This window comes from Neofelis nebulosa, chromosome 7, assembly GCF_028018385.1.
Source record: "Neofelis nebulosa isolate mNeoNeb1 chromosome 7, mNeoNeb1.pri, whole genome shotgun sequence".
Taxonomy (NCBI): Eukaryota; Metazoa; Chordata; class Mammalia; order Carnivora; family Felidae; genus Neofelis; species Neofelis nebulosa.
Window position 1 is genome coordinate 136,690,646 of NC_080788.1, and position 16,740 is coordinate 136,707,385.

Sequence of the window (16,740 nt, forward strand, 5' to 3'; positions counted from 1 at the left end):
CCGAGAAACCCTGCGTTAGACTGAGGTGGCCTTGCAAGGTCCAGTCGTGCCCAGTCACGTGAAATGCTCTGAGGGCAGTTTGGGCTCAGGAGGCAGTGTTGAGTGCTGCCGGCGCTTAGAGAAGAGAGGCCTCCTGGTCCCACGGGAGTTGCTGTGGCTGCGGTTATTTGTGTGAGCTCACTGGCTTTCCCACTCCGATCCCACCTAGGGGTGGTCCCCAGGATAAGTGAATCACGTGCCCGTGGATGAACAGACCACCTTGTGGAGTAGTGAGCTCACCGTTAGCGGAGGCATCCAAGAGGCCACCTGCCTCTGGTCCGGGGCTGCCCCTGGGCGAGTCTCGGGCTCCTTGGGGCGGGAGGCAAGGCTGCGCCTCCCCGTCTGGCGAGCCCGGCCCGAGTTCCCCACCTGCCGGTCCGCAGGAGCCGGGAGCGCCTTCCTTCTTCCCACGCGACTCTTCGCCGTGTGGGAGACTTTGCTGTAAGTTTCCCTCGCGGCGCTCTCGGGAGCCGCGCGGGCCGCAGCCCCTGCCCGCGGAGGCAGCTCCCGGCGGCTGGACGTCCGCGCCCGGAGCCGCGGTCCGCCCGCCGCCCGCCGCCCGCCGCCAGGCCCGGCCCCGGGGAGGGGGGGGGGGGGGCGGGGCGCGGCCGCCGGGCTTCCGCGTGCCCCAGGGGGGCTCCGGGCCGCCCGCCGCCGGCGAGAGGCTTTTGACAAAAACCCCTTGACCACCAAGGCCAGCCTCTTCCTGAAAGCCCCGCGCGCTCGGATACAGGAAGTGGAAGCCAGCGAGCGCCCCAGAGCGCGGCGGCGGCGGCGGCGGCGGCGGCGGCGGCTTCCCACTCGGCGCGGGGCTGGCGGCGGCGCCCGGCCGGGCCCTTCCCGAGGGCCAGCGCCAGGGCCATGCGGGCGCCCGGGGCACGGCGGTCCGCGCCGCCCGGCGCCTGAGCCCCTCCGTCCGCGGTCCCGGAGCTGCCGGCGGCATGATCCGACGGGCCGGGGCGCCCGAGCGCGGGGACCCCGCGGGGTAAGTCTTGCCTCCCCCACCCCCCCGGGAGTGCTCGGAGCTCGCGAGGGAGCCCCGGCCGTCCGGCCTCGGGGCGTCGGGTGAGTCCGAGCCCCGCGGCCACGGCCGGGGCCGGACTCCGCTTCTGCGCGGAAGGGGGCCGCGCTGGTGGCTGCAGGACCCGGGGACTTGGCCAAAGTTCGAAGCTCAGACGTCACCGCTCGCTGGAAAACCAGCTAAGAGGCCGGGTGCGAGAAAAGCGTCTCTACCTGTCAGAGCCGGGGCGGAGGGGCTGCGTGGATGCGGCCCCCTCCCCCGGCTCCTGTCTCGCCTGAACTTCAGAAGCAATCACGCGGGGTCCGGGTCGCGCCAGCCTCCTGCACCCGCCGCTCCGCCTGCGTCCCCGCGCGAGTCCTGGGACGCTGACGACTAGGCGGGCGTGGGGTGGGGGCCGGGGTCCCCGTAAGTTCGGGCGCCAGCGGCCCCGACAGCTGACGAATCCGCCTAGACCGCGGACCCACCGAGATCCCCTTCCCCCGTCCCTCAGGCGGGTCCGGGGACGGTGACCTTCGGACCTGCCTTTATCAAGCCCTGGGGAGGGTCCGGGCGCACGGGTTGCGCTGGGGTCTGGTGGGTCCCCGGGAGAAGGCACAGCTTGGCATGCGTGAAGCCGAACTTGTTTGGGAACTGACTTGTTTGGGAGGGGTCTCGTGTGCCTCGTCTTATGTCCCCCACCCCCACCGAAGTTGCTTTTGGACGTTGCTCAGGGCTGCGCTCCGGGGAGAAGGTTCCCTCCCCGCCGCCCAGCCCAGCGGGCGTCTCGCGAAGCTTCAGGGGGTTGAAGAGGCTTCAGTTCCAGTGGTGGATTCTTGGGAAGGCCTCTTAGAACCTTTCGGGGTGTCAAGGTTGACGGGCGCCCACCCCCACCCCTGCCCCGAGGCTGCCATTCCTGGCTTTTTGGTTTAAAACTCCCGGGCCTGTTTCAGTGATGGACACCCAGCTGCTGCCTGGCCTCGCTCCATGACCCCAGGAGCTCCATGACCCCTAGCTCCAGCTCCCAGGGCCTCAGTTCTCTGCTCTGTAAAACAAGAGGGATGGGCCGATCTTGTGCAGTTCTGGACTGGGGGACAGCTGGAGGTGACTGGTTCCCACTCTGGCGGGCTGGGGGCTTAAACTCTTCTGGATCTGAATGCCTTCCTCCTCCCTTTTGCCCCATTGCCGCCCTTCCCCAGAAATTCTGCCTGTATGCTTTCTCTTGGAAGTAACGTCTGGAAAGACAAATGCCATCCGGTGGGAAGAATTGGAAATTATGTTGGGGAGGGGGCCCCTCAGGGGCAAGTCTCTGCCACACCCAATATTGCAGGGTGGAGCTAGGAGGAGTTTCCCATGGAAGAAGGGGTGGTGAGGGGCCAGGGTCCTGACCTGTCCAGCTTCCCTTTCCCCACCCCTCCCCAGGAGTGACCCCCCCTCACCTACTTCCTCTTGCTTTTCTTTGTTCATTACTGGACCAGTTACTTAACCTCTCTGTTCCTGGGTTTACCTATCTATAAAATGAAGATAAGTAGTAGTAACTATCCTCACAGGGTTGTTTTGAGGGTTAAATGAGATAATGCATAAAGAGTTTTGCACATTGGCCTATAGGGTAAACTCTTAATAATAATAATTATTATTATCATTTCCACTTGTTGATAATAGCACCAGTTATTTAACCTTGGACAAGAGACCTGGTCTTGCCTCCTCTGTAAATTGGGGGTAATAATAACACCAACTTCATAGGATTGTTATGAGGTTTGGATGAGTTAATATTCAAGCGGCTGCCTACAGGCAGCCGTGGGTTAACACACCAGCTCAGGCCTGCTTAGATGTGCCTGGCACATTCTAAGGAATACTCGTTTACTGCTAAAAACATCACTTTATTTAAGAGGACCTTTTGTGCTGGAAGGGTTCCTAAATAGTTATCTCACCGAAACTCATACCTGGTAGGTACTTGCATACCTCCAGGGACGGAGAACTTGCCACCACTGTGGCAGTCCTAAGACAGGAATTCCTGAACTTGAGTTGCAGGTGCCTCCCTCTAACTTCTTACCATATCAGACCCTGTTCTGCCCTGGGGAGCCCAGACCTTGACTCTCAAGTACTACAAGGCAGTTTTCGGGTGCACCCCAGGCACCGCCTGTTCCCCGGGCCGCATGTCCACCTGTGTTACAGTCCAGAGATGAGGAGGAGCAATCATCTGTGATTCCTCACCCCCATGCCACCCCCAGACCCCACCAACCACTTGGGGCTGGGTTCTGAGTCCTCAGAGGAGGACTCCTCTTTCCACTGGGCTTCCAAAAGTCCTCTCCTTCTCGCTGTGATGTTCAGACAGCTGGGAAGAATGTCTCCTACTCCGACCCCCCAGAGCTCAGAGAGCCCCCTGGAATAGGAGTGTGAGGACCTTGGCAAGCAAGGTCTGTCTCCTCCTTGGTGCAGATGTCGGCTGGGGAGAAAGAAAAGGCAGACTGCCCAGTATCCTAGGTGTAGACACTTTTTCTCCTTCGGTTCAACAAATAGCGTTTACATTAGGTGGGGGCGGGCGCCCAGCGTTAAACCAAGCCCCTTCCCACTTGCAGCTGATGTGGGGGACGATGGCAGAAGGTGGTCTGGTGGGGTTAAGGCTTGGGGGATGCTGGGGGCTGCAGATGGGGTTCGCACACAGAGGTGATCTGATTCGGATTCGGATCGCAAACAGACTGTAGCAGAGGAAGGAAGTTCTTCAGTGGGCAGGAGGGCGGGTAGTGACCAGGGAGACAGGAGAGGGAGAGGCGCTGGCCTCTGAAGGGATGAACGGGAGGTGAGGAGGGAGTGGGGAGGCGCAGAGATGGCCCCGGTGAAGCTGTGACCTGTGGAGGGGCCGGACGCCAACCTGTGTGCAGGGGTCACTGAGGACACGTATACTCAAAGCCCACACTTTTATGTTTGATGAATTGAGAGTCTGCTTAAGATTTTATTTGAGAAAGGATTCCACTCTTGCATCTAATCCAATCCCCTAATTTTTTAAAAATTTTTTTTTTAACGTTTATTTATTTTTGAGACAGAGACAGAACGTGAATGGGGGAGGGGCAGAGAGAGAGGGAGACACAGAATCGGAAGCAGGCTCCAGGCTCCGAGCCATCAGCCCAGAGCCCGATGCGGGGCTCGAACTCACGGACCGCGAGATCGTGACCTGAGCTGAAGTCGGACGCTTAACTGACTGAGCCACCCAGGCGCCCCTCCAATCCCCTAATTTAACGACAAGAGAAAGGAGACCCAGAAAGAGGAAGTGAGCCCCACCTCCAGCTCCAAGGTCTTAGGAGCTGGAGGTGGGGCTGGGCCTAGAAATTGGGTCTCCTGAGCCTTGGGCCTTGAAGGGGCTGCCTGGGCAAAGCCCCAGGGTTTGGGAGACCCCTGGCTCTCTGCCTCGTGCCTAACATAATGCAGGGATCCCGCTGAACTCCTTGAGAGAAGTCCCTCATTCACTCCCAGCTCTAAGACAGGGGACTCCTCTGGGGTGGGGCCCACCCAGAGCAGTGATGAATTCAGGGTCCCAGATACCAACTCCAGCTCTGCCCGGCGACCTGGGCCTCCTTGCTTGCAGGGGCTAATGCCTCTGGGTGGTCCTGGCTGGCACTCAGCTGGGAGACCCACCCCCTTCCAGACCAGAAGAGAGGCTGCGGCCCACAGGCAGCAAAGGGTTACCTAACCAGCTCAGGCCTGTACTTCTGAACCCTGAGAAGCCCCCGTGCCTCCCCTGGGAAGCATTAGGGGGTGAAGGCTCAGGGTCTGCTTGGGACAGGGGAGTCTCAGCACATTTGTCCCTGAGGACCTCTTCCCAATCTCCCCTACCACTTGATAGGACCTATCCTGGGCCTGGGTCCCTGTTTAGTGATCTTTACTGAGACTGAAAACATTAAAAACTACAAATCCTATAAAGGCACCTGCATTTTAATCCAGGGGATCGGGAAATAAAAGAGGGAACCCAACCAAAAATACGTATGATGGTTGAATGCGGGGGACCCACCCAGGCCCCTCACTGCCCTCTCAGGCCTTCCTGGAGCTCCACTTTATAGACAGGAATCTGAGCTGGCCTGCAGTGCCTCTCAGGAAGGGGCCAGAGCAGAGGGGAGGAAGGAATGCTGATTGGCAACCACACACTCGGTCCCTTACATCACATCCCAGAGTCCATCTGTCCCTTGAGTGAGGGTTGTCGCCAGTTCATGCCTATGCAGGCCATGACAAATGAGCAGAACTGGGTAGGGAGCAATGAGGAGGGAGGGCAGGTTTGGAGGGGAGAAGTGTCTGAGCAAACTTGGAAGGGGGAAAGTGGAGGGTCTACCCCTCCCTTATCAGAACGAGAGAGGCACATCTTGGTTGGGAGGCACTAACAGAAAGGCCTGGCGTAGGAAGAGGGCCCATCCTCAGCGTCTGGGTGCCCAGAAAGAGCCCCAACGGGGGGGAAGTGCCTCAGAAAAGTCCCAGACTTCCTGTTTGCCCCCATGGCTCTCTGCCCACCCTCCGCCCCCCCCCCCCCCATCCGGGAGTCACCTTCAGAAGGGAGTGAGAGCCCAGGAGTCATCTTGTTCTTGGCAAGTTGGCTTGGAGACAGTGAGTGCTGCTCTGGCAGCCAGCTCTAGAACTTTTGCCTACGTAACTGTTACCCTGAACCTGCCGTTTATCCCATGCCCCAGGGGCGGCCAAAACATGGATGTTTTCTTCAACACTGGAACTAAAGATGAAAATCACAATGTTAATGACTTTTCTAAACTGTCGATCTCCCCTTGATCTCATCCTACCACCACCCGCTCCCCCCACCCACCCCAAAATAAGCCCTTCTGGTGAAATGGTTCTTGCCACTAGAGACAGAAGACAGACAGCCAGCCACATCGAGGTCCCCCTGGAGGGGTGGAGAAAACAGCATGACTGCCATAACCCCTGGTCACCCTTAGGTGCCATGATCTCCTATTTAAAAACCCCTTAAGGACTCCCTGTCTTCCATACCCCATTCCAGTCCTTCACGAAGCCAATGTACAGCCTTACTTTTTCTGTTCCCCTTGGCACGCACAGCTGCCATAGCCTCCCCTGCCTTTGCCCACAAAGTTCCTTCCAACTGGAATGCCGTCACCTCCTCCATGAAGCCTTCCATCCACACCAGCTCTTCTTAAATCCTGCAAATCCTTCTTAAATCGTGCAAAAAACTTTATGCACGAGCTACTTATTTACCTAGCAAGAAACCAAAACCCCATTAATATCATGTCTACCTGTTTAGATTATGAACTTCCAAATAAAAGGGATCAGATCTTTACATCCATATCTTTTTGTCCTGCACACAGCTGGCACTCAATAAACGCTTGAGAACAATGACATACTGAACAGGATTCTAAAAATTGCCTCGCAGCCTTCCCTTGTGGGACAACAAGGCGGCTGGCCACCCAGGAAATTGGGTAGGGACCCTGTATAGGCACCAGTCACTTCGTTTTATCCTCCTCAGCGGGGTCCCCTAATTCTAGCTGTGCTCCCTCACTTCTCCGAGAGAGAGGGTGGGAGACGGTGAAGCCAGCTCTGGATTACCAATAGATACTTCGTCCTCAGCTGAGAGAGCAGAGTTAGCTGGCTGTACAGGTTCTGGGTGAGCCCAGCCTGGGTCATTGGGTCCCGAGGGCAGGTCTGTGGTCCACTGAAAAACTAGGAAGGGGTGTGTGTGTGTGTGTGTGTGTGTGTGTGTGATGTGTATCAGCCAAGGCTGCCAAACTCTTTTCCTGGGCAGAACTGTTTTTTTGTTTGTTTGTTTTTTGTTTTTTACTGTTTATTTATTTTTGAGAGAGCAAGAGACAGAGTGTGAGCAGGGGAGGGGCAGAGGGAGAGGGAGACACAGCATCCGAAGCAGGCTCCAGGCTCCGAGCTGTCAGCACAGAGCCCGAGGCAGGGCTCGAACTCAAGAACCTCGAGATCATAATCTGAGCTGAAGTCGCTCAACCGACTGAGCCACCCAGGCGCCCCCAGGGCAGAACTGTCTTTTATTCTGAGATGGGAGTTTTGTTTTGTTTGCCATGTTAATTCTCCTTTTTTCTATGAAACGATTGGGTAAATTGATGGTGGTTGTTAGTTTTTGGTGTCTTTTTTTGCAAAATAAAAATTGCTGAAGGAAAGTCTGAGAAACGCCGCTGTAGTTGCTTCAGGAGGATTCGTCCATCCTGCACCCCCTTCATGCCCATGCCAGAGCCAGCTACACCTGGGGGTCGGAGTCCCCCTAATTGTATCATCCTTTGCTCATCTGGAAGATGCTTAGGGGCTTGCTGAGGATGTAGGATGTCTCCAGAGTCCCGTCCCTGTGGTGATTTGGAAGAATACTAGGAAGCAAGTGTCTGTCGCTGGGCCTCATTTTTCAACGAACTCAGTGATCTCTAGGTTCCCCCTTGGTCTGACATTCAGTGATTCCCTGAATACTGGCCAACGGGCAGCAGAAGCTGGTGTCCTGGAGTAATATCAGAGCTCAGGGGATTGATGTGCCAGCTGAAGATGACCTAGCCTTTCTTCCTTCTGATGGCTGGAAGGGCAGCCTGTGGAACAGTCTAGAATATACGGGTACACTTTCATAAGAAACAAAGACTCAGAAGGGAGACTTCTGGGTCATTACCCTGACCGAGTACCTGGAAGGAAATGTTTTCTCACTGCTGTGGGTTTATTTTTGAAGAACCGTTTTTAAAGGAAAAAGTGCATGGGTTGTGGAAGCCCACTCTGGGGACAGGCCTCTGCTGTCCTGCTAGAATGTGCCGACTGGACGGCATTGGAGTGGCATCTCTGAGTGTGACTGGATTCCCGCGCTGGCCATTTTGGGTGGTTGCTGAGGAGACACCGAGGAGATCACAGGCAGCCTCACGTCGCGGAGTTTCTGGTGGGAAGGCTGTCCTGTCAGGGCTTGAGAGGGATGACATCGACGGTGGGGGCTCTCTGCCAGGTAACCCCCAGGGCCTCCCCACAGCACACCCGGTACCGTCCTGAAGTAGACAGCTGTCCCTGTGCCTGCAGGCCGCAGATGGCACCTTGTGCCTCCCCTGCCCACCCCCCACAGAGCTATCCAGTGAACCCAGAACCTTCCCTCCTGCCCGCGTGGCTTGGAAAGAGAGAAAAGCGATGGGTGGGTACAGAGGAATCCTCCCCTCTGACTCGGTGTCCACAGGGCGGTGGGGAGGGCCTTACAGACTCCATACCTGTGTGGCTGTCAGCCTTGGCCTTTGATAGAAGCATCTGGAAGCCACCATCATGGCCGCCATCTCAGGCTCTCTCCACCTGCCAGTAAGTCCTCTGCTGCCCCAGGCAGCTCTTCTGCCCAGGGGGGTGGAGCTTGAGGAGGCCGCCCCAGTGGCTAAAACCATTCTGGGGGTCAAAACTTCTGGGGGTCAGAAACAACTCTGGGGGTTCATCAGAGTGCCTTGCCCCCATCTCGCCAGTAATTTCTGGGAGTTCCTGGGAGTGTTCCCACTCCAATTTGTACTCGTTTGAGAGAATGAACCAGCCCGCTATGAAAAATGTTAGTTCCTTTTTAAAAGAAACGGGCTAGAGAGCGGTTGTGGTCAAGGCCTGTTGTGTCGTGTGTACTGTGGTAACAGTGCACACTCAGGCCACATCCTATGGGCTCATGGCACCAGCCTCAGGGCCAGGCCCCCCCTGCACGCTCTGTCCTAGGACCAGGCAGAGTGACGGTTCCCCCCCTGCCCCGCCCCCACCCTACCCCAAACCTGGCTCCACCCACAAGCCTGGAGCCTGGGGTGGGGGACATAAGGATTCTAGGCGGGGGAGGCCAGGGTTGGGGACCTTTGGATCCTGATGGTAAGATCTGCCTTAGAGGGACCGTCCTGTGCAACCCTTCCCCCATGAAGGTGGCCCCCGCTTCACCACTGACTCTGGGTTCTTAGTCAAAGCCAAGAACTTTTTATCCCCTAGTTAAGAGATGGGACTTCAGATGTCAACACCACCCCAGCTCCTTGACTCACATTTGATAGGAGATATCAGGGCTGATGAAAAAGCCTGTTTTCTGAAGATAGAAAGAGGAGAGAGGGATGTGGAGAGGGACAGCCCGGAAGGAGGAAAGGGGGCCACGACAGTCGCAGAGAAGACTTCTTCTTGGGCACAGGTTTCCCCAGAGCGAAATTATTCCTGGGGTCAGTAAGTGTGCTTTTTCACCCACCCTTGAAAACCAAAGAAATAAAAGACTCTGCATCTGAAATTCTCAGTCTGATGATCTTTGGCTAAAGGAGCAAGCTATCAAGGAGGAATTCACCAGGGACCTTTCTCCCCAGCCTCCATGTCTCCAGCTTCCTTAATCTCAATCACTGTCAGAGATGGCTACTCTAAGTTTCTCTAGGGATATTGCAGTTTGAAGCAAGGACTTAGCTTTCTACCAATGGCATCTGATGACGGCATTTATTTATTTAAAAAAAATTTTTTTTTTAAATATTTATTCTTGAGCGAGAGAGAGACAGAGCGTAAGGGGGGGAGGGGCAGAGAGAGAGGGAGACACAGAATCCAAAGCAGGTTGCAGGCTCTGAGCTGTCAGCACAGAGCCCAACGTGGGGCTTGAACTGACAAACCACAAGACCATGACCTGAGCCAAAGTCAGACACCTAACCGACTAAGCCACCCAGGTGCCTCTGATGATGGCATTTATTGTGCTTACTTCTTTCTGTTCTTGTCATTTTTGAGAGAGCATCCATCTAAAATACATTCAGGGATTCTTTTCTCAACTAGTATCTTCTTTATCCATCTTTATCCATCTATCCATCCATCTATCCATCCATCCATCCATCCTCCCATCCATCCAACCATCCATCCATCCATCCATTCATCCATCCTTCCATCCATCCATCCATCCATCCATCCATCCATTCATCCATCCATCCATCCATCCATCCATCCATCCATCCATCCTTGCTTCCATCCATCCATCCATCCATCCATCCATCCATCCATCCTTGCTTCCATCCATCCATCCATCCATCCATCCTTCCTTCCTTGCTTCCATCCATCCTTCCTTCCATCCATCCATCCTCCCTTCCATCCATCCTTCCTTCCTTCCTTCCTTCCTTCCTTCCTTCCTTCCTTCCTTCCATCCACCCATCCACCCATCCATCCTCACATCCATCCATCCATCTATCCTTCCATCCATCCATCCATCCTCCCTTCCATCCATCCTTCCATCCATCCATCCTTCCATCCATCCATCCTTCTCCTTCCATCCATCCACCCACCCACCCTTCCTTCCTTCCTTCCATCCATCCATCTATCCATCTTCACATCCATCCATCCATCCATCCATTCATCCATCCTTCCATCCATCCATCCATCCATCCATCCATCCATCCATCCAACCATCCATCCTTCCATCCATTCACCCATCCATCTGTCCTCCCATCCTCCCATCCGTCCATCCACCCACCCATTCATTCGTCTGTCTATCTGTCCATTTACTGAACATCGAGGAGTTTCCAGTTTATCTATTAGGGAAAATAAGAGAAATATGCACATAATTAACTCACAGGGCACTACATAAAAACATACAAACATGCCTATGCTATGGTAAGCAGGAATGACCTTCTGGTAGAGGTGGCATCTGGACTGGGTTTTGAAGGATAAGTAAGTTTTTAACAGCTGAAATCAGGTGTATGCAGAGAAGGGCATCCTCATAGGAGAAAAGCACAGAGCAGGAAGGTGAGAAAGGACAAGTTGCATGTGGAAGCCCTCAAGAGCCTGATTTGCGGACAGGGAGAGAGAGTTCTGTGTGGGGTGAAGCTAGAAAGGGAGTTGGGGCCCCCTTGGTAACAGGTGGAAGAGTTTGGATTTTACCGTGGTGGCGAAGACCACAGGTCTGTTTCAGAGCTGGGCAACCCTAGGCAAGTCCCTGCACCTTTACCCGCCAGGACACCTTTCTTTTTTTTCTCTGCCACATGGAGCAAGGAGGATCCCTGCTTTACAAGGTTGTCGCCATTACAAGGGGTTGGGAGCTCTTTCCTGTATGTATATAGGGTGTGTGTGTGTGTGTGTGCACACGAATTCATACACTATTGGTTTTCTCCCCCAAATTTATTACATACCTGAAAAAGGTCACACAAAAAGAGTGGCATTTACAGCATCAAACATTTTAATCTCTTTGAGGCTACACCCAGTCTGAGTACCTGTTAATTTCAGTCTTTGCATGCAGTTTTGATCTGCATGTATATGTTAATTTGTGTTCCTTTTTTTTCATTGTTTCCTATATGCATTTTTATATGCTGTGCTGTGGACATATGTTACCCATGTATCATCTTTGGTTGCCTCATATGATTAATGATTGCAGTTGGCACAGACACTGGTCAACTTCTTTCTAGTCCTTTCTGTTTTAAATGAAGCTCCTGAAAACTTAGGTGGAAACTTATGTGGGGCTAGGGTTTGAGGCCCAATTCTTTGAGATAGATCACCACCCTAGAGTATTTGAAATCAAGGGTGGGGGCGCCTGGGTGGCTTGGTCGGTTAAGCGTCCGACTTCAGCTCAGGCCATGATCTCACGGTCTGGGAGTTCGAGCCCCGTGTCGGGCTCTGTGCTGACAGCTCAGAGCCTGGAGCCTGTTTCGGATTTTGTGTCTCCCTCTCTCTCTGCCCCTCCCCTGTTCATGCTCTGTCTCTCTCTGTCTCAAAAATAAATAAACGTTAAAAAAAAAAAATTGAAATCAAGGGTGAAGTAGAGCCTGTTGATTGGTCCCTGAATTTTAGTTGGGTGTAAATTTTAGCTGAACACTGCTAGGTGTGGCCATGTGATTAAGTTCAGGATGGTGAAATATAAGTGAGGAGTGCAGTTTGCTTGGACATGTCCTTAAAGAGGAGGGGCGTGGCTTTCTCTCCTTTCCTCTTCCCTGTTGGCTGGAATGCAGATGTGATGGTGGGAGTCGAAGCATCCATCTTGGACTTTGAACTCAATTTGAGAAAGGAGGCTATATAGGGGGCAGCAACAATATAGTAAGGGTCCTAGACATGTTGGAGCATCATCCCGACTCTGGACCACTTCCTCGGGCTTTTCTATAACAGAAGAATACATCTCTATATGAATTAAGTCACTGTTATTTTAGATTTTCTGATACTCACAGACAAACTTGATCCTAACATAAAAACTGTTCTCTCTCGTCACACAGCAGCAGATTTTGTCAGAAATAATAAAGCTGCTTTGCAGGGCTGCCTGTGAGTCTTCATTTCCTAGTGGAGGTTGGAAGGAGGAAGAGGAGGAGAGAGAGAAAAGGCGGTTTTGGGTCGACTAGGGCTCTTATTTCAAAGACTAGATTGCAAACATTTTCTTCATACTGGGTGTCTGTGAGCTTTAGATTTCACCAGAAGCTGCAGACTAGTTATTCTGGCTTGAGTTCTAACTCCCCAGTTCTGTGCCTTGACAAGGCTAAATACTGCTGAGCAACTGTGTCTCTTCTCTCAGCCTCAGTTTCCCCATCTCTGCTCTAGATGGAGAACCCTCATAGGTTAACCCCCCCTGTGCTGACCTCTGCAGCTCCTTCTGAGATCGAGTCTCCTGTCACACAAGCACGAGAAAGGCCAGGCCCAGTCTCAGCAGCGCCTGCGTCCCTGCTGGCTGGCACCATTTGCCCATTCATTCATTCATTCATTGCCTCTTTATTGAGCACTTGCTGGGTGCCAGGGTGGGTTTGTGCTGAACACCGGCCGCTGGAGGTCTTGAATGACCTCTCTGCCTGGCCTTGGGAAAGACTTGTCCAGAAATGGCCAGGGCTTGACATCCCCTTCCGAGGATAGCACAGACTTCTTTGGAGCCTATCAGAGCCTACTCGGAGTGGTCCTGCACAGCCCAGGATTGCTCCCTGGGCGTGCAGAAGCCCTCAGGGCTGCCTGTGTCTGAGAGGTCCCATGTGTGGCCTGGGATTGAGTGGGGTGGGCTGTCTGGACAGGCTGAGCAAGTGTCCCTGGAAAGGGTTTGAAAGACAGTCGTCTTCTTTTTATAGGCCAAAGCAGCCCCCATCCCTGCTTCTAGCATCATCAGATGTCCAGAGCTCAGTTTTTCTCTGGGGACTCCCTAATCCAACCCCTGCTTACAGATGAGTCTGTGGCACAGAGAGGGGAAGTGATTGTCCTGATGTCTCAACAGCTGGACCCAGGCTCTTTCCAAGGCTCTGTGAAGGTGCCTAGGCCATTCCTTTGCATGAGGCATTGGAGATGGGGGCGGGGGGAGGGGTACCGGCACATCAGTCTTCACCGACTGCCTCTCCCTCCAGCCTCTGGAAAGGTGAGCTCTTTCCTGCCTCGGAGACTGAGCACACGCACCCCACTTACATCTCCTGTAAAAAGCCTAGGAGACTGTCAGGCCTCCAGGGCTGTTGCATACAGTTGTGCAGGTTGTTCACTGCACAGAGGCACCTGGCTGAGAGAGAAACACGTGGGGGCTGAAAATTCATTCTCCTGCCAAGCCACGCATGATGTCAAATGGTGAGAGGGTGGTGAGGGGATTGCCTGCATTCATGGGGAGGAAGGAGTGTCTTTTTCTAACGTGTGCAGAGGCATCAAACAGGCGAGCTGGAAGCCCGGACAGTAGAAGACCCTGCAGCACCCTCAGAGCCTTGCTCCTCACGCCCTCGCAGTGTACTCTCTGGCCCAGTAGACTGTAAGCTCCCGAGGGCAGAAAGTGGCTCCTCTTGGCAGGGTGTCATCGCCAACTGAGCACCGTGCTAGGCGGTGTTCAACTCCCAGAACAGTCGTGCTGAGCGAGAGGTGTGAGGGCTGGGGAGGAGTGTCCAGCACAAGGCTTGGAAAATGTTTATTGAGTGAATATATGGCAGGTTAATGCCGAGGAGAGAGGTCAGGAGAGGTTGACAGGACAGAGGGCATGTGGAAGAAGGAAAGGGGCCTGGGAGGCCTGCATCTTGCGGGGGGACCAGTAGACCAGGGGTGGGGCTCCTGGACAAGCTGTCGAGGCCGACTCTGCGCGGGAGGCCCTAAGCACAGAGGCTGTGGCTGGGGAAAGCAGGCACCCCTGGTGCGACTCCTGGCGCCACCTCTGCAGGGCCGGGGCTGAGCTGGGCACGATGCGGGGTAACTGCCGAAGCCCCAAGCTCTTCCCCAGGCCTTAGACTCCCAGCCAGCTCAGTGTCTGGGAGCACGGCGCTCGTCCAGCAATGACCTGACGACTCACCCTGGCCGCAAGGACCCTCCGTCTTGTGGGGACATAGGAGCGACGTGCAGTGCTGTGCCTACGGGGTGCAGGATAGTCACCTGGAGTGCCGGGGTGCCAGCTGGCTGAGGGTATCTTGCTCAGACGCGGGTGCATCTGGGACAGCTCTCTTGGGGGCGAGAGCCAGGCTGAACAACGCCTGGGAGTTTCCCACATAAATGTGGGGTGAGCCAGCTTGGCCGTGTGGGGGGTGCTGCAGGCTCAGCGGGCCGGACGTTAGCACCCTGCATGGATGGAGGATGGCCTGTGCCGGAGAGGGGACCAGACAGCAGTCCCCTGAAGGCCACGGAGAGTGAGACAGGTTTGTTCTGCATTTAAAAATCTCAGCTGTGTATCCATTTCCCAGGGCTGCTCTAACGACGTAACACAGACTAGGGGGAGGGTTAAAGCAAGAGACATTTATTCTCTCACAGTTCTGGAGGCCAGGGGTCCGAAATCAAGAGGGCATCGGGGCCTGTGAGACTGGGCAGACTCGCCCTTCCTCTTCCCAGCTTCTGGGGGCCCCAGGCCGTCCGTGGGGGCCCTCGGCTTGCAGCAGCATCACCCCAGCCTCTGCCTTGTTCGTTACGTGACCGTCAGCTGCCTGTGTGTGTGTCTCTGTCTGTTCTCTTCTTATAAGGACACCGGTCATACTGGATCCGGGCCCACCCTGCTCCAGTATGACCTCATCTCAACTCGTCGCATCCGCAACAACCCTCCTTCCAAATAAGGTCACATTCTGAGGGGCTGGCAGCTAAGACTTCAGCGTATCTTTTTGGGGGACACAGTCCAACCCATAACAAGCTAAAATTTACATAGAGTAAAATTCACCTTCTTGTGTGTTCATTTCTACACACTTTGGCAAACGTAGACGGTTGTGTAACTGCCACCACAACCAAGACACGGAACAGCCTGTCCCTGGGCGGAATTCCCCGCCCCCCGCCCCCCAATCCTGGCAGTCACTCATTTCTCAGGTCCTCGAGTTCTGCCTTTTTGAGAACGCCGTATGCACGCTGCCTTGTGAGCCTGGCTTCTTTCACTTAGCTGAGTGCACGGGAGATCTGGCCGCGGCTGTGTCTCAGGATGGTGTTCGTTTTCACGGCTGAGAATATTTCATCGTATCGGACACACCATAGTTGGTGCGTCCACTCACCCACGGCAGCACATTTGGGTCATTTCCAGTTTGGGGCAGTGGCAAATACAGTCACACAAACGGTTGCACAAAGGGTATAGGTTTCGGGTAGGGAACCACGAGGGCCGGCTCGCATTCGGGCTTCTGTGTGAAGAAGGACGCGGGGTGGGGGCAGCAGTGTGTGGGGAGACCGAAAGGAAGCACCCGCAGGGCTCCAGGCGAGCAGTGATGCTGGCCTGGACAAGGGTCTCGGCAGGGGAGAAGTGGGCCCGCTGGAGCATATCTAGGAGGTAGAGTGGACAGAGCCTGGTGGCGGACTGGGTCTGTGCCATGGCAGCGTGGGGGCCCGGCCCCCGCCTCCCCAGGGGAGGGTAGCCCTTGCAGCTCAGCGTGACTGGACGCGTGGAGCTGATGAGCGGAACATCCCGGTGCAATGGTTACGGGTGTCGTGAACCCTGGAGCCAACTGTCAGGGTTGACAGTCTACCCTCTGCCTCAGTTTCCTCCTCTGTAACACAGGGATACTAATGGTTCTGAATTCGCAGAGCTCTTACCGTATCATAGGAGTTAACACGCATGGGGAGCTTGAACAGAGTCTGACACGTAGTAGGTGTTCAAGAAGCCAGAACCAGGGACGCCCGGCCGGCTCAGTCAGTAGAGTGTGTGACTCTCGATCTCAGGCTTGTGAGTTCAGGCCCCACGTTGGGCGTGGAGCCTGATCAAACGAATAAAATAAACTTTGGAAAATAAGTGAAAAAAAAATAACCCTGAACCACGGTCAGTGGTCTCCTGAAGGGCCCTAGCCCCTCGCCCGTCTCATCAACTCCACTCATCCCTTTGGCAATAAGCCAGTTTGTGGTACCTCTTGTGGCTCCCCGGTGCCGTGGACGACACCCTCATCTGGGCGCCGTCCCGGGTCTGTCCTGACCTGCTGTGAGAACTTGAGCTGGCTTCTTTACCTCTCTGATCACACCGCGTGGGGGTACTGAAGGCCCTACTGTGCGCCAGGCTCTGTGCAGGACAGCACGTGGCGCATGGCGGCCACACACAGTGGGAACTTCATCAAGACACGCAGGCGACCTGCTCACGGCAGTCTGTAGGGAGGTGAGTGACCTTTGGGGTGCCTCCAGGTTTGGGGGGCGCTGGCAGAGGCCCCTCCTGTAGTTGCCACAAATATCGTCCTCCTGTTTTCCTCCCAGATACCTCCTCCACCTCTGATGGGAACTGACCGAGGCGGCCCCCCAGCAGCCTCAGCTGGAGGTGAGCAGGCGCCCGGCTTGGGCTCCACAGGGAGAGGTGGGCTGTGTCCTTGTTCAGATGTCACCGCAGCCCCGAGGTCTGTTGCAGGGCTCTGCTGTGAGACCAGGGTTCGCGTCCAGGTCATGACTGGTGCCAG

General features: G+C 55.1%; 1 protein-coding gene across 1 annotated transcript in view; it reads left to right on the forward strand.

The window, feature by feature from the left end:
* Window positions 1-834: 834 nt before the first annotated feature.
* Window positions 835-16,740, forward strand: part of RIN3 (Ras and Rab interactor 3) — a 123,133-nt gene continuing 107,227 nt past the window's right edge. Inside the window, exon 1 of the mRNA XM_058740104.1 lies at window positions 835-1,024. Within this exon, the coding sequence (XP_058596087.1) occupies window positions 981-1,024 (44 nt within the window). The 5' untranslated portion in view covers window positions 835-980. The remainder of the gene's footprint in view (window positions 1,025-16,740) is intronic.